The 22,950-nt window shown below is 38.6% G+C and overlaps 1 protein-coding gene across 1 annotated transcript; it reads right to left on the bottom strand.

The window, feature by feature from the left end:
- Positions 1-794: 794 nt before the first annotated feature.
- syt9a (synaptotagmin IXa) lies at positions 795-21,544 on the bottom strand. Its single transcript, XM_072381242.1, has 7 exons — positions 20,899-21,544; positions 11,388-11,883; positions 10,695-11,250; positions 4,705-4,825; positions 4,435-4,606; positions 4,035-4,164; positions 795-1,406 (listed from the first exon to the last, which is right to left on the bottom strand). Exons 1-7 carry the CDS (start codon positions 21,044-21,046, stop codon positions 1,338-1,340), a joined length of 1,692 nt encoding a protein of 563 aa, XP_072237343.1. The 5' UTR covers positions 21,047-21,544; the 3' UTR covers positions 795-1,337.
- Between the last annotated feature and the right edge of the window lie 1,406 nt (positions 21,545-22,950).

Here is a 22,950-nt window from a genome sequence, read left to right as displayed (position 1 = left end):
ATATAGTTCGCTGCTTTGCCAGCAAGTCATCAAAACAGAACAACAATCTGGTCTATATTCATGAATCAAATCAGGCACTCACTGCAAGAAATAAGAGATGTTTTATCATTTTTTTATTGTCAAGTTTTGTTTAATCTTATTTTATTCTATTCTATTTAACCTTTTTGCTGCTGTTGCTCAGCTGCTTCACAATAGTTACAAATTGGGCAAAATTCAATTTTACATTGTTGTCTACGGGAATTTGTTATCTGTTGCAGAAATCAAACTGCCTGGTTTTTTGTGGTATGTTTTTTCAAATAGTCTAATATCAAATGTAATAAAACTCATATATCACCAATAAATCAAGAGCATGTCAGTTCTCCAACTCTCTTGACAGCTATTTATCTCATCTGCTTCAACCTTGACAGGTGCTGGGGACCGGAGGAAGTGCTGTGTCAAATTTTTAAGATTATTTATACAAGTATTGGATTTCGATGGTCTTATTTAGTTTTTTTTTCATTTTCTGTTTGTGTGTTAGGGATAGGATAACATCGAAGGCAAATGTCTGATGTCATTAATAAATGAAAAACAAATGAGAGGTTAATTATAATACAATTGTTTTCTCTTGGATTTTGATTTTGTTGTTCACCATCCAGAACAAACGAATAGACAGTGGAGTTTTTCTCCCGTATATTTTCCATGAATTAGATATCAAAATCATAAATAAAACTTGAACATATTTAAACAGAAGTGCATAAAAAATGGACTGAATTACCAGTGGTACAATTTTTAGGGAATACTATTTATTTCTGACATTCAACATATTTCACTTACATATATTTTCTCTGAAAATGAACTTTCACTGCACATCAACTGACAAAACAGCACATTGGATTGCAGAAATAGAAACAGAAACAACCAAATGAGGAGAAGATATCCCACCAAACGTCATGCACCAATTCACCACCAAATCTTTAAAAAAAGTACGGCAGCTCAACCGGTTGTAAGTACACTGTGCAAATACACTCACTTCAATAAAACAAATACCAAGACTATGTTAAAAAAAGATAGAAATAAAACAGTAAAGACTGTTTAAACCCAGGAATTGCACAGACTTAAAATGTCTGCATATGTCCAGTTGTTTTTCTAATGAAATTTAAGAATAAAAAAAAAAACTACAAAAAACATCCATCTTTGCAGTCATTCAACATGCAACTGATCCATCTGAGGATCACGCATTATATTCTGTGTCTCTCTTTTCCATAGAAGTTAATGGATATCTGTTTTTTTTATTATTATTGGAACCATGTATTAGCCACACTGAGCAGCGTTGCTCTTATGTGAAATGTTGCTCAAGGCTACGGAGAAGGAGGTGTCTTCAGGGAATTGCACGATCCTCCCTGGCTAATACCTGTGGTCCCCTGGTACTGTGAAGAGAGTAAAGTGGAACAATGGTTAGCTCCATATTACGGTTGTGCAAAGATAAATTAATGAATACATGATACATCCATTTTCTATACCTTCTTAATCCAACTCAGGATCTTGGGGGGGGGACACATAGAGACAAGTGACAACCATCCACACTCACTCTCATTCCTAGAGACAATTCCATTTAGAGTCACCAATTAACCTAACGTATGTTTTTTTGAGGCGACAGTACATTATGCTAATGAATTATGATTCTAATAATAAATCTCTCACACAAGCCATATGAAATATTTATATTTCTAACAAATGGAAGCAGTGCCATTATGTTTTTTCCACATTTTCATAGTGAAATGTGCTGACAAATGTATTTATCCCCTCCAGCCCTATAATAATATATAGATATATAATAATCTATCTATCTATCTATCTATCTATCTATCTATCTATCTATCTATCTATCTATCTATCTATCTATCTATCTATCTATCTATCTATCTATCTATCTATCTATCTATCTATCTATCTATCTATCTATCTATCTATCTATCTATCTATCTATCTATCTATCTATCTATCTATCTATCTAGTCTTTTTTTTTTTTCAATGGACATATTGAGTGCTAAACCATGTTAGTGCTTTGTAAACCGTATCACTTGGACTAGTTTCCTATGATACTGCATAAAAAAAAGAAAGAGGGTAGTTATTGAGAATGAATGGATTGACACATTTTGACAAGGAGTCTTTCACATCTAGGGACCTGTCAATTATCATGATTAGAGAAGCCTAGAACTGTCCATTAGGTCTCAAAAAGCAGGCAGTGTTCATTGCTATGGCAACTGTGGTGGAAGATTAGATCTAGTCCAAAACAGTTATAGCTCAGCCATCAAATTCAGACATGCACATTCAGATAAAAGCGTTTCAGCCTCTCCGGACTTTTTGGACAGAACCACTTACTTTTCTCTCAGGATTGAGTCAGACATGACATATTTGAGCCTTTCAAGATTCTTGTCCATTCCAGCAGACATATCATCCATAGAATGACAGATGCAATATTTAACCATAACATTAAAACCGCTGGCAGGCAAATCCAGTAATACTGCTCATCTTTATATAATGTATTGTTCTGCAGTACAATGGAAAACCTGCATCGGGACATTTACATGGGTGTTAAATCTACACCTACCTAAACATTTTTGCTGCTCTCCTCCAATTGATAACAGCGGACCCTTACAGTAGCAACCTCCCCCTGCAGGACAGCAGTGGGCCTCGCAAAGTCTGCTTAGAACAGGCTCAAAAAACAAGACCAAGAGCCCAAAGTGTCGATCCAGGCTCCAAACTGGTCAAATAAATTATTGTAGGAAGCAAACCTAATTCACTGAGAGCCTGCTCTACTACCAAATGGGCCCAAAGGATCAATTGCTAATATTGCCAGTACCACATATTGCTAGTGCCACCAACAGACTGAATAGGGTTGATATAAAGTTCTATCAGTTGCTAGAAAAGGCTTTTTAAAAGAGAGCACAGACGCACTAATTATGGCAACTCAAGAGCTGGCCCTAAACACAATAGCAGTAGAGACTGGGGTCCATAACACCAGCCAGGATCCAGGTGTAGGCTGTCCAAAGAGGCCTCAGAGAGAGTCCAGATCATTGTAGAGGGATGTAAGATGCAGGCAGGTACAGCCTTTAAGGTACACCATAAACAAGTGGCAGGAATAATGTACAGGAATGCCAGTACCAAGCATGGGTTAAAATTCAAAGTAGACGATCCATCCAAAGATAGTGAAGATGTCAAGACCGATAAATTGCTCATGGCTAACCAACTGAACATTGTAATGGTTGACAAACTACGAAAGGAACACAAGAAGCTCAAAAAATACCAAGGGATGAAAGAATTGAAAAGATGTTGGAAGTGAATGCAACATTGGTACTAGTGATAATCAGCACTTGGAGCCATTACCCCCAGACTTGTACACTGGCTCCAACATATCCCAGAAACAACATCAGAGATCTCTGTCTAAAACAGCGCAAGTCTAGGAACAGCTAAGATATGGCAGACAGCCCTCAAGCTCTTAGGTCTCTAGTGGAGGACCACAGTTTGAAAGGGCACCATCTCTCTCTGTCTCTCTCTACATATACGTACACATCTGAACACTATGATACTGTATTCAGTATAAGGCAGGGAATTTTGATGTTGTGGCCGATCATTGTATTTTCTTAGTTGTACAACTACAACATAATAAATTTTTCACAAAGCTAAAATAAGCTTAATGTAATCTAATGCATATTTTGCATGATTTGGGTGTTTCCGAGAAATGGCTAGTATAAACGGAAAATAAAAGCCCACATAATGATCAAACTCCTGCACTTTCAAGGCTGTAATGCCTGAGAGTGCTGATATTTTGTGGTCAAAGTACCAGGTTGTATCTACATGATATTCCACACTTCTTTAGATTGAAATAATCTGGGAAATGCAAATGTCTAGCTTTGTAACAGTTTGTTGTTTTGACATGGTTAGTTGCAAATAACTTCATGTTGCAAAAACAGAACTGTGCTCATGTGCAAAGCCTGGTCGATCCTCCATGCATGGAAACACATGTCACATCCATTACAGTAAAATCAACTTACCTCGACAATAGGATGCCAGTGGGCGACAGGTTTTCGGGGATAAGTGAGCATTTCACTCCAGTGTTCTCGACCGAGACTATCTGCATCATTGCCAACTCGACACACACCGATGACCTCATTATGGCCTACACTGTAGGCACAACAGGGAACGAGAGAAAGAATGTGATCATTGCCTGGATAGCATTCCAAAGGAAATGATACGTTATGCAATGAATGTGAAAAGAAAGAAGAAAAGACGTTGAAATTGTTAAACATATCTCAGAGAAATGAGGAGTTTAAGAAAATCATTTGAATGTGCTTTAAACGTATTTCATCTTTTTCTTCCTGCAGCAAGTAGAAATATGAAAAAACTGATGCAAAATGGGTGCCATATCTGTATAAGTAATGTAAAGTTCCTAACCGATCATAGTCCATCACTGCTATCAAAAGGCTGATTTGCTCTATGTTTTCAGGAGGGACATCAAAGACAATGGCCTCATTATAAACTGGATTCAAAGTGTTCCTCTTTGTCGATGTCTTCCTCTTCTTCAGCCTACGACCATCACACATCAGTGAAACCTTCACATATGGATCTGCAAAAGTCATAGAAAGAAGAAGAAGAAGCATTAATTTACATTCAGGACACTCCCGTGGAAAACTGTAGCTACAGACAGTTTCAGATTTCAATTACCAGATGCCCCAGTGATATCCATAGCCTTGAGGTTGCGAGCTTTTATCATGGTAATAGTCAACCTGCCCGCAGTAGGCAAGTAACAGAGCGAAAACATGAGATCACCAAGGTCCACGTTATCCTGAAAAACATCACAAGCACATTTATTCTCACGCAAGCTTCATCTTGATGGCATGTTTCTGATGTTTTTGGCTTTTTTTTTTTCGCACCGGCCAAAGGTGAAAAACAGCATGAGCATTTGACGTTTTTTTTCTCAGTTTAGAAGAGTTTTCTTACCGAGGAACCCTCAGTAAGTAACATATCGCTACATATCTCCAATAAAAGCCTCTAGTTTTTCAGCCAGCACAGAGAATTCTATCCAGCTCAGCTAACTTATCACCTACGCTTAAAATAACTCCACCAGAGAAGTGAGAATCAGGAAAGTACACAAACCTGCATGGAGAAGACAACTCCCACAGTACAGTCTTGTGTTGATCTACTGGTGTGTTTGGGAGATTGTGCTTGCATTTTGAATAGGATATCATGTACCATCAAATTTTAGTGCACTCATTGGAAAAGCAAAGCTTTCAGGAATGTATTGCATATTGTCTCTGTGTCAGAATTAGTTGTCCATGATGCCCGGGCAGCTCAGCCTTAATAGTTTTACTTATCCACAGCATGAAAAGTAGTAGTTTTACAGTCAAGACTGTAGAATATTAACTTTTTCTGGGCTGCATATTTGTTATATTTTTACATCTGCCAATCAAAGTCTAAAATGCCCACGTTTTGCGATACACAAAACACCAATGTAAGCAGTTTCATGACTCCAAAAATACGACATGTCTATGATTTTCTTTGCAAATTGTAACATGTTAACCGTTTCACAGTATCACAGTAAATCAATAAAACTATTACTGCTCTACTGTCATGCAAGAGAACCCAATTGAAGTCACATCCAATACTAGCCAGCAATGTTTCATTTGTTGACTTCTCCGTCAGTTACATTGGCTAGGTATAAAATATACATATATCATCTAAGTAAAACATACGGTAGTAATAAAACAAATAAAAATACTTAGTTAGGCTTAAATTTAAGATAATGTAAAAAAAAATATGTGGCTAAATCACCTGCGTGCTTCCTCATAAAAAGAACAGGCAATAAAACATTACCATCTCACAATTTCCTCAACTTTATTGTGACATTGTGTTTTGAATTTTTCTATTTCTAAAAATTTCTATTTTTGAGGAGAATGAGCTGGCCATGTTTCCTCCCAAAGTCCATAAACACAAATATTCTGTTAACTGGTAAATATCAATTGAGAGTCAATAGTTTTCTTTCTTACTGTGGTCCAGTGAAGGACTTGCCTTTCATCCAGTAATGCTCAAATCTGGAGCTCTCTAAGTCGACATGAGAACAGATGGACTTTCTAAATGCAATGTCACTTGGTAGGGAAAGAATACAGTCAGATGGTGCTTCTTTCACTGTCAAGAGCGCAAGCCCAAAACATAAGGGAAGAAAAAGCTGACATACTAAGTAGATGGTAAGTAAAGGCAAACATGAATTGCTTTAAATAGTGAGTCTAAATCACTATAAATCCAGAAATTAGCTAAACTCCTTGAATATGAGGTTAATTACCTTTTGATTCAAAGTCAAAGCTCATGAGTAGAGATGTACTAAAGGACTGACTTGTTCACTTTGCAAGGCAGAAACAGCAGATATCATACTGATTCACGTATGTAACAGTGCAGCTGTGTCGTTTAGTTTACAGCTCAAAAACGTATTTAAGCATGCAGTGCTCCTTTAAATACTGCCCTTTAAAACCCTACATGTTCCTGTGACAATATTATGACGTGATTGGGTAGGAGTGATACCAGGTTCTTCTGGCTGAGAAACATTGACATTATAAATACTCTCACCTATAGATGTTGAGATTACACTTATGTTTGGCTTCTAGAAATGTTAGTGTTTTAAGGTTTTACTTTGATAACTGGGTTACACTGGGTTGAAAAAATATGTTATGAGAAGAGAGAAGGAAAAAGACTGTTAGGATTTTCCTTCCTGAGACCTAAAAGCCTTGTGTCCTAGCGTATGTTGTTACAATCACGATCAACCATTAAACCAGGCTATACGACAAGTCTTTTCAAAGTGCACAATGGATTAACTGACAAGCCCTTGAGAAAATTTGGCCCATGTCCTAGAGAGATCCTGTGGGCTTAACATGCTTCATTTTTTATAGTCCTTGTGCATAACCCAAATGCAGGTGGGTGGAGAGAGATTTTAGCGAGAGCTCCAGCTTAAATAACAAATACATGCAGGTTGAATATAGCACTTAGAAGTTTCTAAAAACCATTCTGTATCCTATAATTGATATGTGACTCACATTGTGCTTACATTATGCCAAAAAGCCAAACCCACTAAATCCATATCTTAAATAAAATAGACAAAATAAACCAAAAACAAAACCCCATTCAGCTGTGCTACATTACATTCCTTTTGCTTGTTTATATTGCTGAAGTCATTCTCAAAAATTAAAAAAAAAAAAAAACATATCTTCTTACATTAATAAGCAATCTGCTTTGACTGTAGAGCTAAACAAGCCAAATCGCGCAATGAAACCAACAATATGGTCAGTCCCTCTGGCAATCAAGTCTTAATGAAAATCATTTCTATGAAATGGGCTCTGCCACACTGCTTACAAAATGTCCTTCCTCTGTAATGCTGTCTAATGATAATCAGCTCGTTCATGAGGGACATCTGTGCAAATGTCTGAGAACAAGCACTTGTGCAAGTCTTACAGTCATGTGTGTACTGTAAATGTGTTTGTGTGCTTGAGCTGAGAGGTGTGATGAAAAAAAACTGTGAGAATGGAGCATCCTAGATTTCTGTGAATCACTGTTTCCCATCAGCCACCCATCTCATAGCCTTCTGCTCTAAACGGGTAACATTGATTTACAATCAATCAAGAGCATAAGTGTCAGCACTGACCTACAAAACAACCATGAGTTGAGAATTTACACCAAAATTTCAATACTTTTGTCAATATTCTCCTGAAATCTCTATCTGGCACGCTGACAGAATAAATATCTTCCTGCCTTTTTTTTCTCAGTATCTGCTTCTTGTTCGCTTCTTCGCTCTCTCTTTTTGATATTTTCACCAAACTGTTAGTAGTTCCAAATCCTTTCCATCACACTAAGGCCTAAACATCAGGTTGGTTTTACTAATTGCTTGTATTGCACAGATATAGCAGTACGCTTTCAAGATACCTTCAAGAAATAACAGCTGATTCTTTCAACACCATATTATATGTTTACAAATGTTTGAGTCATTCATGTTTGGCATAATAGACCAGGCATGTATTTGGGATATTTTCACTCAAAACCTTCTTAAAATTGAAATGATCTTAGAAGTTGGACACAGCTTCTGAATATATAGATACCTAACATTGTTAAGATGGCTGTAAATATAAAGTACATAAAACAACTCATGCACACTCAAATATTCACTTTTGTTCCCGAGGCATGCTATTCATTAACAGGAGTGCAGCAAAGCCTTTAAAGGTAATTTCATAATTAGAGAAGACAATCATCACAACAGTGAGGAAGCTCAAGATTCTGATCGCACCACCGCTGAACTTCGGGTTTAGAAGGAAGTCAGGCAGCATGGTGCAGCTGAAGATTCCCATGTGTGGAGGTTCAAGGAGTGGGTCAAGAGAAAAGGAATAGTCTAATATCTTTTCTGACAGGGAAAGTGATGATGAAAGCCCCTCTAGGCAAGTGTCTGGGGGATCCGGGAACAGGTCAAGAGTGGATGAAGATTGTGAGGGTGACCAGATGAGCTCTAAGAAAGGTTACGCTGACGGTGACTGACACTAAAGAATACCCAGCGATATCGAGTTCCTCTACTTTAATACCGGGAGGATCTGGGAAGACAACACGTGAGGAAAATGAAGCACGCGAGAGGCTGCAAACACTACATACACATAAAGAAGTCCACCAGCAGACAGTTAGTTACTCTCAGTCAGTTACTCTCATTTTCATTCTTTCTCTGCTGCCTGAAGGAAAAATTCTTTTGCATACCAATAAATCCATGGTCTGTAGAGCCATGTCCTGTCTGTCCCCGCATCAGACTATAATACAGTCAGACTGGCACAACTCAGTTTCCATATTACATATTCCATTATTATTAACTATTTATTAACAAGGGACAACGGCACAGAAAACACAAATAAATGCACAAAAAAATACAATTCATTATGACCCAGGAAAACTTAAGTTATGATAAGCTTTTACTTCCTATAGATTTTAGATTATTTGTAAAACTTCTGAAAGAAAAAAATCCCAACAGGTCAACAAGTCAAAGCTGTAGGAGATGCTTCTTTGTAAAACTAATAAAGAACTAATCTTCAAGAGAAAAGTCAATTAGGAGTCAAGCTGTTGGTTACAGCCATTTATTACAGTCTACAGACTGACATTTAGATTGTTAGATTTATTATTATGACCTACTGTAGCACCACTGCTGCCTTTATAATTGAGGACTACTGTCATGAAAGTTCAATTCATGTTGTTTGAAGGCATACAGCTGTGTCTCATTTATCTTGGGGCGTTGAGTTCCCTCTAATTGAATTAACTGATTGAAAAAATCAATGGAAAAATAAGGATGGGATTGGCTGCATCTTACAGCTCGCTCTGGGAAGCTTATCAATAAGACAGTCCATGAAAGAATATCAATAACATCCCTGAGTGTTATGTTTTACACACTCTATTGCTCAAATATTTTTCAGGTACACAGGATCACAAACAGGAAACAGTCACACAGAAACCCCTGATATGTGTGGATATCACACACAACCATGAGTTTTGTTTTTCCTTCTTTGTGTAGATGAAATGCATTCCCTTGTCTTTTTTTTTACTTTCACCCAATTCCAACCCTGACCGTAAAATAAAGTTCTGACCCACAAAACAACCCCATTCTCATTAAACTTGTGGTTTCAAGCATTTTGCTCCCCATAAACCTGTTTGACCCAACAAGCACAAAGGGCCCCCTGTTTTTGGACCCCATAAATACAAAAGAAGACACATGTGTCATACTTGTGAAGATGCTCAGCATTGTAGCCACACACATGTCCATACTTTTCAAAGGTGTCCTCACTTTTAATGTCCAATATTCAAACTGGTTCTCTCAAAAAGAGAGACACTAGCTCTCTCTATTACACACACACACACTCACACACACACACATGGCATGGGGCCTTTAATCCTGTTGACCTTTAAGAAGTGTAACAGGATTTCATTTCCATATGGGAGGAAGATGGTTCCAGCCAAGTATGCTCAATTCAGAGTAGTGCCAAATGTAGTTGATGCATTTACCAATAAAATGCTCCTGTCTTTATGGCAACAAAGATTATTGCATCCGGACGAAGTTGTGTTAAACAGGTAAAAGCAGCATCTAAATATACACTGTATGTCAGTTTATTAATTTTATGCAGTGTTAAACAAGTATTCATGTGGCTGATTTAGAATAGCTGGTAGCTGGCTGAATAGATAATCTATATTGGGGAACTTGTAGTATTTTTAACTTCTCTCTTTTCTTCCTGGTAAAAGTTGACTTGACTTTCATCTCATGGTAGTTGAGTTTAAAAGAATATCCCATCTATAAATCATAAAACTGACGTAATAAGAAGTAAATTGTTAAAAAAAAAATGAAAAGGAAATAAAGCACGTTCACACTACTTTGTTAAATAAGAGAACAGATGTCTGAAATGTACTGTTGTGAGGAGGCTAGCCAGTAAAATATTGCAAGCATCACTACATGTGACACTGATCAGATAATCTCATTGTTGCTACAGTACGTTCAAACTCAGAGACAAGACACTTGCCAACAAATTTGTCTTGCTTATTCTTACCTGAAAACTTGCTCTGGTACAAAACAAATACATACTTTTTGTGTATTCAGTGTGAATCACTTTGTTCAACAATGCAGGCACAAATGTGTCACAGATGTGCTGACTCACCGAGGAGACATACTGGATTTCCCGGCAGAGTTTTGTCTCCCTGGGGAAATCTGTCAGATCCAAGAAGTTGTCCACCACCACTTGACCAATAATGTCATGGCGTGAAAAGCGGTCGAAGTCATAGACACTGAAGTGCAGCTTGCGTGTGGGAAGCTCAGAATATGCCACAGGAAACAGGAAGACTTCATCAAAGACAGGGTTGAGCGTTTTACGGTGCACCTTGGTCTGGTGCTTGGTCTTACGATCAGGCAGCAGATAGATCTTAACATAGGGGTCAGAGGTTCCAGAGAAGTCCTTGGCTGGGAGGTCCTCTGCTTTGTGGATCTTAACTATTAACTGTTCTAGGTCACAGTCAAATTTGAGGATGAAGTGGAGACGCCCACAGCCCCCACCTCTGCGACTGCCCTCTTCTCCCTCGAGTGAACGCTGCTTGTAGAGCTCGGGTTTGAGGCGGCCAAGGCCCAAGCCCATTCCCGTGAGGGAGTCCTGCCTCTGAAACTGTGCCACATTGAAGTCTGGGTTTGAAAGGTTCATATGCCTGCGAATGGACCCTTGGCTGTGGAGACAAAAGTAAAAGCCATAAACAATGAAATAACACTGAATACATGAGAGAGAAGATGCAAAAATGTTTTATAAGGAAAACGTCTACAAGTTATGATGGAGGAAAGAAACCATCAAATAGCTTATACTGACCCACTCTCTGATATTGAGCATCCACCTGGTGCAGGTTCTGTGGTCTGCCTTTGCATACGAGGGTTTGTATGAACCCCATTTTCCCGGCTTTTATTCTGAGCATCCAGTTGTATGTCTGGAGATGTGTGGCTTATCTTCATAGCTGCCTCTGGTGTGGCCAGGACCACAGGTGGAGGTGATACAGGAGTCACAGGAGCCTCCACCGACACAACAGACGCCACAGGTGTTGGCTCTTTTGCAACTGAACAATGTGATGACTTACGGCGGTTGTGCACTGGAGGGTCCACGGCTGTGTAAACAGGCTGCCTGGGTGCAGGCTGAGGGGGCAGAGGGCTCATGTTGGGGTTTATGTGCCCATGTGCCTCTTTGGTGGTGGGGGAAAGTCCACGCTCCCTCCATGGTATCCAGCAGAGTTTCCAGGAGACAAAGAGGGAGACTCCAAACAGTGCCAAGCCACAGGCAGTCACAACCAGTGACAGTAGACTTATTGATATGTCTAAGAGGGTGACAAGAGAAGTGAAATCAGTATCATATAGTTAGTTCAGTTAAAGTTTTGCTTTGTTGTGAAGTTATACCATCACCATTCTTTTAACTTCTATATTCCTAGCAGTATGAGAGGATTTGGATTATTCAACTTAACAACTTAAGATCAGTTAAATCCCTGGATGGTAAGTAAGTGGGCAGGTTTGGTAAGTTTCATGATGACTGTCCCAATGGTTTCTGACAATATCTGGGAAAAATTCATTTTTAAGATAACTGAGAAAGAGCAAAAATTCACATATTAAAAAGATAAGAAAAACTTTTAAAACTCTAAGCTAAGTAAATCTTTTAATTATTCCAAAAATGGAAATTTGATTATTTCAAAGCTAACGTTTGGAGCTTTAAGTGGTTGTGGGTATTTGGGACCATATCATAGAGTTTCATGTTTTAATATCATGAGGATTTCAATGCACTAATATTTTAAATGTAAAAAATAAGAGGAACAAGAAGATGAATCCCAACTAAAGACAACGGCTCCACCAGATTTGCTCCAAGGATCCCGAATAGACACCAAATATATATTATTGACACTTCTGGACCTTTGTTTCTATGCTTTACAGAAACCAAAACCAGCTGTGGAAGTAAGAGGTTTTAGTATATTCACACCAACGAGTAAATGATATACGGTACTGGGCAAAAGCCTTCAGCCACAACACATTTCTTTATATTTTGCTTCCAAGGAGCCAAGCTTTTCTTTGAGCAACAGTTACAAAATCTTTTTTTGTAACTATGTTTAGTTGCTTTTTCACTCATTCTCAGTCTACTCCTTGTACCTTGTACAGACACAACCAACGTTTTGCTCACATAATTGACAATGTAGCAAAGAACCACATTTTCCTGGAAACAATTAAGACATGCAAGGTGGCTAAAGATTTATACACAGTTCAGGCACACAGTTTTCCTGTCCACCCAGGCGTTGACCTAGAGGTCATGTTGAAATAGTCTTTTTGTCATATTAATTTTTTAGCAAGAACCCCTAAAAAGATTAGTTATCATTCAAAGCATTTGTTCAATCTTTCAGTAGAGCTTCAAATCTTTCCCCCAAGTGGAAAGTGCCCAACACAACAGCAACAGTAACCCTCTGTACATAATGTACGATCACATGCATATACAATATGACACTGTTGAGGAGTTAAGCTATTCTTTTATCTGCAAGGTTTATTTATTTTAACGTTATTAAGTGGCAGGGGCACTCTCTATAATTATTATGTGGTAAGAACTGCATGTTACTGTGCATATTGAGGAATAAAGAAAGAAAATGCAGCTTGTAGCAACAACACTGAGAAGGTAGACACCAACTTAGTTGTTGTGATAGTAAAGGCTATAAACCATTCACAAACCACGCACACTCAAGATCTTCCCTTCAGTTGTAGAGCCTTACAGACTTGACCTATCTCCTGCTAGACCAGCTGTGACACAAAGCAAACAGAAGTTGTCTGTAATGTCTGTAGCATACTTATTTAAAGAGTATTACGCAATCAAACAACACCCAAATTCTAATAGTGGCAGTTAAAGCAGACGTGTACATCATCAATTTATTTTAATGTACTTGTGGGCAACAGCAAACGCTGTGGCTGGGTGAGTATAAAAGTTTTACCAGCTTTAGTCTGTCAAGTTAGTTTATAGTTTCAATATTCCCACAGTGCATGCATTTACACCAACACAGAATACGCCTGACCGACCCATCAATAGCTTTCTGAATCATCTCTGCACTTAAGAAGCAAGTGACTTTTCATAAGAGGATTCTTCTTTGAAAGACAGATCAGCTGCTGCATCCCATCAGTCCTGCAGTCGATGCAATAATCACAAAATTCACTAAAAATGACAAAAGTAAAAGGAATTCATGTTCTCAATACCATCTCCTGAGTTACCATCATTTTAAAATACACCCATTGTTTTTTATTAATATTTACCTCTACATATTTGTTGCATGGAGTCTCTCAGAACCCATAACTTCCTCCTCTCCCCTGCCTTTAATAAAACCAAGCATGTAGAAATGTAGTCCAGGAATAACTATTACCTTTTCTCGTACTACGCTTGTACTTTTAGTGGATGTGGCTTTACTTGAGGTTAATTAGACCAAAGAGAGGTATAAGTCTTTATTAATCATTCCATGAATAACCAGCCAAATAACTCTAAAAATATACACCAAAGCAAGCTCATACAGGAAGACTTGTGCTGTGTGAAAACTACATTCAAGGCCGATCACAGATATAAATATAGAACAGAAAAGTGTCATTCTTTGTTGCGAACCTGTGAGATTTCAGAATAATCTTTATGAGCAATATATGTGATTTTTATGAGTTGAATTAAAGCATCACACTGATAAAACTGTATGTATGTATGTATTTATGTACAGTATGTACGTATGTACTTACGTATGTATGTATGTATGTATAAATGTATGTACTGTATGTATGTATGTATGTACGTATGTATGTATAAATGTATGTACTGTATGTATGTATGTATGTACGTATGTATGTATAAATCTATGTACTGTATGTATGTATGGATCAAAAATGTATAAAAAGAATCAAATAAGTTAAGGCTTTTCTTTCTGTCAGTCAGGGTTGGACAAGAAACTAACAGTGATTTAAACCTTTTAAGGCATGTGCTGTCTTTTTTCCACACTGATATGGTATCAGCAGTAGACACCATAACAAATCCTGAATCCTGAATCTTGATGATATGCAGTGGACACAAACTTGCACAAACTTCATCACTTTGTGAGTTTCTCAAGCAGTGTGAATACAGCTTGTCGAATAGCCATCAAATACTATTGGCAGAACCCTGTTGAGTAAGTTGAAAGTATCGCTGTTGAAGTTTGTGTATTAATGCACTTGTGATGTACTACTAATTAGTTTTTGTTGTATTCATGTACAGTACTTAGGTGGGTTTCTCAGACAATGACACTGAAAAGATGCAGTTTTTTGCTGCCAGTTTTGAAAGCAGTAATTTAAAAGGATATTTAAGACTGATATTAATGCTTACATTTATAAATGAAAAAGCAGCTATTTATGGTTAGATTTGATTTGATGATGCAGTACGTATAGATTGGTAGCAGATGACTCTTAATCAAATCAATCCATGAGCCTTGGAAAGATTCACTTCTCTACCCCACCTGAGGTTTCCTGCCTCTTCTCTGTTCAGCCTTGGGCTGTACACCTGAGCCTTATCTCTTCACCATAGTGCAGTCCCAAGTGTCAGCCTGATTTGTCCTGATCCGCTGCTGTCAAGTGTCCCTGGTGAAAGTAATCAAGCGTCTGGGCTACCCCTCTTCCCGTGAGCTTTGAACTCAGCCACCTGGTTCTTAAATACACCTGCTAACCTGTTCCTTTTGTGCACTGTGCTGTCTGATGCACTCTGATCATCTTCCAACATCTACTTTTAATTTAATCTATAGAGCATGTCTTTGAAATTATTCTCTTATCAAAAAGCCCAGGCTCTGGCAGGTTTTTGTTTTTTTATAGCATCCCTCTGCTGTATCCACCTGACCACATCTATTTTTGGCTTTGTGGCAGCACAGATACAGACCTGTTCCCTGTCCATGTGCTGACTGTGTAACAGGCCATTATCCCATTGCTGTAGTTGTTTTCAGTGATGAAGTCTTTCTCTAATTGAGTCTTTCTGTGTAGACATGTTCACAAGATGCTGATGAGGATCTGCCTGGAGTGTAGCAGTGTAATAGCTTTTATCATGGCAAAAAGAAAAAAGTTCACATTTTACCAATATTATTGTATTATTGTCAAATTTGCCAAAAATACCTCAGGGTTTCAAATCTAATGCGTGCTAATTATTTTTAACACAAAGGCAAGAATCGTCATGTGCATCACATCAAGCAGATGTTCCATTTTTGTTTTTCTAACTATCTTTTTTTTGTAGATGACAAGCTTGTCATTGTTCTCACTACTGTCAATTAAATATAGAGTGTTATAGCATGTACTGCAATGAGATCCGATTCTTGTAAACAGCCTAATGGCTAAGCTGCAGATTCACAGTAAGGATTTAACATGGCAAAATGGCTTTCCCCTACTTGTGTTGCCACTGTTTTCTAACATGGAGCCAATATCAAGCTGATTTTATGAGTAAGGAAGCCATTGTTTTGTCTTCTTGGCCTCATTGTGAGTAAACAATTCCCTCAAATTTGTCAAAGGGAATTCTTTTACTTTTGTTTCTTCTGTAGTTGTTGCACAATTCATCAGCATATTTCATTATTGTTTTTATGAAATGGTTTCATGCTTAGAACTATGCACACTGTATTTACACATGCCTCAACTTTGAAAGCTGCACATAATTTTAGTTCTACTTCTTAATTAAGTGTTTCATCTGGTTGACATGACAGATTTCCCACACAGAGAAAAACACTTCAAGCGAGTAACACGGCACACCTTATGGAGCCAGGAATATGTCAACTGATTCATGTCTGGCACAAAAAACATTGTTAGTTTTCACATTTTGTTGTATCATTATCATGCATATTAATCAAAATTGTATTGCGAACACATGGCACAATTATCTGGAGAGCCATGTCTTGAAGAAAAAATATTTTTCCTTCTATTCTGTTCTATGCTGTAGCGAATGTAGCCCATACAGTAAATCCAGCAGCTCTGCCCAGTGCAAGACTCTGTGTGGGGGTGGCACTGTCATATTAGTTAGAACAGGAACTCAGACCAACTGTCCTTTCTGGGCTGCGAGATTCTGTGAATAATGAAGTAAGTGTGATTTGGGAGAATAATGTGGAGAAACTGAGGGATTTGCCATCTGAGGACACTGAGCCCACAGTCAGCTTGGCAGGCTGCCCCAGTGCTGCCTGATGGAGAAGAATCTATAGACATCTGTGGGGATTCAGGTACTGCATCACAACAATGAGGGTGGATCAAATTTAGAGCGCAGGACCTTCAAAGGTGTTATAGTGTAGGAGGTGAGCAAGTGCTGAAAAAGCAATGTGCAACTTCTTCCTCTGATATGTAAGTTTCTCCAAAGAGAACTCTCTGTGGACAGACTATGACATTTCTCATGATTTCTTTTGGTGTGAAACAAGGACTGCTATAAGCCTGATTCTATCCAGAATGTAAGAGTGGACATCACCAGCAGCCAAAGTAACGATGTTTACAGCAGAGCATCTCTGTTTTGTCAATGCTGCACAGCATAAGAATCATGAAACACGGGACGTGATGGTAAACTGTCCTTTGTGCTATTGGATGGTACTGGTTGCTTAGATGGCGCAGCCCACGGGACTATGCAAGGCAGGGGGGAAACTCTTCCCTGAGTCAAGCCTGAAGCTGACCGCATACCTTGTTTACCATCCTCCTGGAGGGTTGTGACCTGGGTTCTCAAGTGGGGGATGGGGATTAGTGAGCGGGTCCTGTTGATGCTCTTGGGGCCTTCTTCCCGCTTGATCCACACCCACTGGCTGCAGAAACTGATCTAATTGCCTGTCGCAGAGCCTGTCCATAAGTGTCAAGGTCTTTCAGCAGCCTGATGTGGTGTTTAGGAGGAGTAATAATAGTGGAGCTAGTAGTAGTCCTATTAGTAGTAGCAGTAGAAGAAAAAGATGAATAAGAGAGGAAGGGTGTGTTCAAATTGTCCACTCGTTCACTAAGTAGTGCACTATATAGTACGTCAGCCATTTTGACATTCTAAATTTCAGCTGAAACCTCTCATTCATCATAATAGTGCATGACGTTCCCATACTAATATATATAGAAAGTAGTGTACAGAGAACGTACACATCATGGGTTGAAATAGACCATTATTTTCTGCGCTCAAAGCCTGGAGCTAATGCAGCATGGTACTTCCAGCTGCTCAGCATTTTGATTCCCTTACCTATGTGGAATGCCAGGTGAGCAAATAATAGTTCTCAGATGTCTCAGCCATTAAATAGTCTCCCTTCCAGCCTGAGAGGCAGGATATGAAAAAATATTTAGTAAAATATGTAAAAGAATCATATTTGACGTTCAAGTTGTTCAGTCTGAACCGTAAACATATTTGGGGTAAGTTGCAATGTAGCTTGCTTTATAAATATTTGTATGCAAGCTACAACATTGTGGACACTGTGACTCTAAAAACTTCCAGAGGGCTTTTTCTTCCCCAGCATTTGGTATATTTTGAAATATTCAATTGTCTTTTGTAAGTAACATCATATGCTGTGTTCCTAATATAAGGATGTTGATGTCTTGGGCATCTTTAGTTGCAATGAGACTTAATCTTTATCAAATAAATATTACAATAATAAAAATGTTGATAATAATAATAATAATTTCATAAAAAAAGTCATGATAATAATAATACTTAGTTATGGCTGCTGTCAGTAGTGTGTGTTAAAAAAGATTTTAAGTCTGCAGTTTATAGGTGTCAGAGAGATGATAAAATGTTCGTAACTAAAAATAAAACATTGTGCTGTCCATTAATTCATTTTGGTATGTATGTATTTTGAGGTGGGTTTTTTCTTGCACACTCAACTGTGAATGAATGCCGTAAAATTATGAATTACCACTGCATTAAAGTAGTGTCCGAAATTCAACAGCAGCTTTCTTCACACTGCCCAGTATTGAGTCAGCTTTATAGTGAATAGTATATGAGTGAGGGAACAAGTTGACATTTCAAACACAGCAGAAAAAAAGAAGAAGAAGAAGAAGAAGAAAGCACTTAACACATAATTGAATAGATGAAAAAAAAACCTAATCTTTGTTCCTGCCTTGGGCTTTCTTACTCCCTTAGGACTGCATTTGTATTGTAAAGCCCTCTTTTAATTTTTTCTCAACTTCTCAACTATGTTAATTCCAACACTTTGGTCACTTGCTAAGTATCAAGCTGCTGTCACTGTGGGAGCCATGGCTCATGTACTGATCAGTAATTCAGCTTAAAAAAAAACTGATCTCACAACATTTATGTGTGGACCCTAATCCCTCCAAAACATAGTAGTCCATCAGCCATGGTTGTAAATTGTGAACTGAAAACACATTCCCGAGCAATTGTTTTCTGTAGGGCATTATCCACGTGACATTAGAGGGCCTGAGACCCATAAACAGAAAATGCATAAACTTTATATATTTTCTATAACTAACTATGGACTGTATTCTATTCAAAGTTATAATCCCCGTGTATTTAACTGCTAGCCTCAATCATTTGCTAATGAGCAGGGAGTAAAAAAGTAAGTAATGGGAAAGTCAAAAAGTGAAAGGACTGTGTAAATTGTTGTGCAGAATTCCTCTCAAAGTCATGCTGTATCCAAGTAATAGCCCCATCCTCTTCCATGTGCTTATAAGCCAATTTGTAGCCAATTCCACAGTCAAACGTGTAGCAACATGTGTATTGCGTAAGTCATTATTTGAAACTTTACAACCTTATTAAAAATATCCAATATTTTAACAATGTTAACCACTGCCAAAAAATTAGAACAGGTCCTCTTTAAAGGGTTCTCCGTGTAGAAATATGGTTGTGGGTTTATAAAGATAAGCATGATTGTGAAATGTTGCACTTCAGGTTGTCGCCACTGTGTGCTTGCAAGCTTAAAGGGCGCAAAAAGTCTAACAAAGATTTTCTGGCCCAGCACAGATGCCCCATAAAACCCTAACATTTTTTTTTTTCCGAGCTTGGCTAGATTTGCCATCTGTTTGATATCTTTGTGCGGGGCTAAGCTATGTTCCTGAACCTAAACCCATGAGTAGGATCAGTTGTATTTTCTGAATGTCCAACTATTCGTTAAAACAGATTCACAGATTCATTTGATCAGCACAAATAAACAAGTGAGATTGGTGTGATCAGTAAACAATTACTTGCTTATTGATCTCACTTAATATGTTTTGTTGATAGAATCATAAATACATCACAATGGGATAAGTCAACTTTTTATTCAAAGTTAAAAAGAAAAACGCATTCATTCATAAATGAAATCCTGAAGAAAATCACTTTAATCTGAGCCCGTTTGTTCTCTGACCTGCCCTCACTGGTCTATCTACTTTCTTCGATATTATATTATTGGTGCTACCACTTATGATACCTGACAACTACTTCAGAACTGATTCCAAAAATCGTCTGGGTGCCATCGTGATTGTTGACCCCACCGATCCTCACAACTCCACTTTTCAAACTGTCAGCACAATGGAAAGGACAAGACAGGAGCGGCCTACTTTAGAGAGGGTGGAGAGAACTGGAGGCATTCGAGAATAGATGAAACGAGAAGGAAAAGGATGGAGGAAAAGCATGCAGTGTGACGACAAAAAGAGAAAGGGATTCGCAAAGGGCTGTCAAGTGGTGAATAATCATTTATCAGAATCAAAACTGATAAAGAAATGGAGAAGGCGTGTGGAGGATTGCAAGAATTGGGCTGTTTTGCATGCTCAATCGCTCTGCACAAACGCACATTCATACATCAAGTCAGTCAGGGGATGGTTGACAGCCGAAGTGTTGGTTAAGATGAACATGATTCTGTGGTCGTTACTTCTTTACACGTGACTCAGTTTTAGCTTTGGTTCACAGAACGCAAATTATTCGTTGCCCATGCGTTTTTGGTCAGAAGACGAATTAAATCTGATGTGAACTTTTTAAAAAGTAAGAACCACTACAGTGTGAGCCACGACTGCAACTAATCAAGCGCATACCTTACAAATGATACACTACTCTATGATGTAACAGCAGGAACGCACTGGCTAAATCTCAAAAATGTTCTCACAGAGTGTCAAACTCATAAAATACACTCGTTTGGAAATAAGACAAAAAAAGAAATGCCTCTAAAGGTACGAATATTTAAGCATGCTGAAGAACGGGTGAGCTAATTACTGAGACTGTCAATTATGCAGATGGGATTTCCAGTTTATATTGGTCGTGCAAGCACTGAGACACAGACTGGACTACCTTTTGCGTATTCGGCGCCTGGTTTTCAGTGAAAGAGTAGTCACATGCGCGTCTACACCAGTTTCGATCAATGCAATGCAACAGGGGAGTCAAGTGTAAAATTATGTCTCACCTGAATCCGAATAGCGTGGCCTGGCGAGGTCTCGGAAATAGTAGATAAAATCCAGACAGTTTTCGTTCTGCACTTCACCTTTCGAGCAAAGATCTGACAAGAGTTCAAGTGCTTTTTGACAAATCTCGTCATCTCTGTCTCCAGGCATTTCCCACCAGCATCCTTATAAATGGAGGGTCTCGTTGGCACCGATTCCACGCTGGTCAGCACGGTTTCTGGAGTCAACCACTCATCCAGCGACACGCCTTCCCACACGATGGAATGGGCACTGTGTAAAATAAGAACGAAAAAACTCTAGTCCAAGTGATCCAGAAAGCAAACGACCTATCCCACATGTGCAACAAGCCAGATGAGTTTTTATTTGATTCTTTTATGTAACGCTGAGTGAAACGCTCTGCTGCTGTGCTCAAAGCCACCGGTTGAATCCACGCACCGCCTCTGCGGCGCTGCGCGCTGTCCAACGTTCTGAAATGTGTGCGTGAAACGCTGCGATAAATCTTCGCACCAGGCGAACCGCTGTCTGCGATCTTTGCACCTTGAAGCAGTGACTATCTCGGAAAAAAGTTCTCTTAACTATAAAGAGTATATGAGTAAAAGAGCTGAATTTGTGAGCTCTACTACCTGTAGCAAAGCCCCTATCAGTCCACTGCTCCGACAAGCCTGGTGTGGTTTTACGTTCCTGTACGCGGCCAATCATATGATGACATTCTCTCTCTCTCTCTCTCTCTCTCTCTCTCTCTCTCTCTCTCTCTCTCTCTCTCTCTCTCTCTCTCTCTCTCTCTCTTTCTATGTGAAATCATGCCACTCTTTCAGATACTAGAGGAGTATCCATCACTCAAAAACCACTCACATGATGTTTCACGTTTATGTTGGACTAAACCAGCAAACGGAACCGCACCAATACGGTGGAATTACCGTCACTGGCGAGTGAGGTTACGTTTTCAGTGGCGTTCACCCAACCACCCTTCCAAGGCAGCCGTCATATATGGTTTGTTTGCCCATAGCCTGAACTAATCTGAATGCACGCAGAGAGTGTGGGCGTTTATTTATATTCCTGTCTTTATTATTTTAAATTGTTTCCGGGGTCTTGGAGCATAATTATAATCAACAGGCTTTTGCTCCCAATATTTCTCCTGGGACAATCAATGTCAATACCTGTGCTAGTGTATTGTTGTGCTGTCACTCCTGGTGTGCATTTACTCAACCGATTAGTCCTCCTGGGAGCACATGGTCAATTTCACATTCACTGATTCATTTCAGTGACTTACAAGCCACTGATTACAGCACGTAAGTTTAGTGTGCATAGAATTACTCCCGAGAAGAAAAAGTAATAGCCTGCATGTGTATTTAGGGCATATTGTGTACTACAGGCTATCAACTGAGAATTTTTCCCTTGTATCATGTAAAATGATCATTTGATGTAATGGTTGTGATAACAAATCAATAACCAGGACAGACAATAGAAGGATATGTTGGTACTTTCTTTTTTAAATGGACAAACACAAAATGACATTTGGAAAGAACTGCAATCATAATTCCTAAGTAAATAAGTATTCTGACCCTTTGATCATTTCTGTGCAGATAGTGGAGATGAACATATTTTTAGACTGAATCGCTTTCAGGTGAAACTAATTTGTGTGATGAGAGAGGGTGGAGCAAGAGGTGATCAAAATCCTATTTCAAGATGTTCATAATTATTGGGTAGCTTCATTTTCCTGGGTTAAAAGGAGAGAAAAAGAGCTAGTTAAAGCAGATGGATGGTCCCCTTTAAAAACTTTTGAGGTTTGGATACAAGATAGAGAGTAAGAAGTTTATATAAATTTGTATTGGGGTTTACAGATCAAGATACTGACAGACCCCAGCGATGGAAGGTTTTTTTTCGAGCAGAGAGTATGTCTACATTGGTGATTGAATGATTTCAATAGCAAAATATGCTTTTGTCCTCACTAACTTAAACAATTCAGCATGCACTGCTGAAGTGGTTAAAAAAAAGTCTATGTCCTTAGATGTCCATAAGTTCAAAATTAGGTTTCCCTAGGTTTCCCTAGGTTA

Source organism: Leuresthes tenuis, unplaced genomic scaffold, assembly GCF_036924035.1.
Source record: "Leuresthes tenuis unplaced genomic scaffold, fLeuTen1.0.hap1 SCAF_2, whole genome shotgun sequence".
Classification (NCBI taxonomy): domain Eukaryota; kingdom Metazoa; phylum Chordata; class Actinopteri; order Atheriniformes; family Atherinopsidae; genus Leuresthes; species Leuresthes tenuis.
This window is presented reverse-complemented; position numbering and strand designations above follow the sequence as displayed.

Bases quoted from the DNA above. Each gene is read 5' to 3' on its own strand.
- syt9a (XM_072381242.1), bottom strand. From the start codon at position 21,046: ATGCCTGGAGACAGAGATGACGAGATTTGTCAAAAAGCACTTGAACTC. The intron at 4,607-4,704 runs GTAATTGAAATC...TGACTTTTGCAG, and splicing joins GGATATCACTGGGGCATCTG to ATCCATATGTGAAGGTTTCA. The intron at 4,165-4,434 runs GTTAGGAACTTT...TTGTGCCTACAG, and splicing joins GCAGTGATGGACTATGATCG to TGTAGGCCATAATGAGGTCA.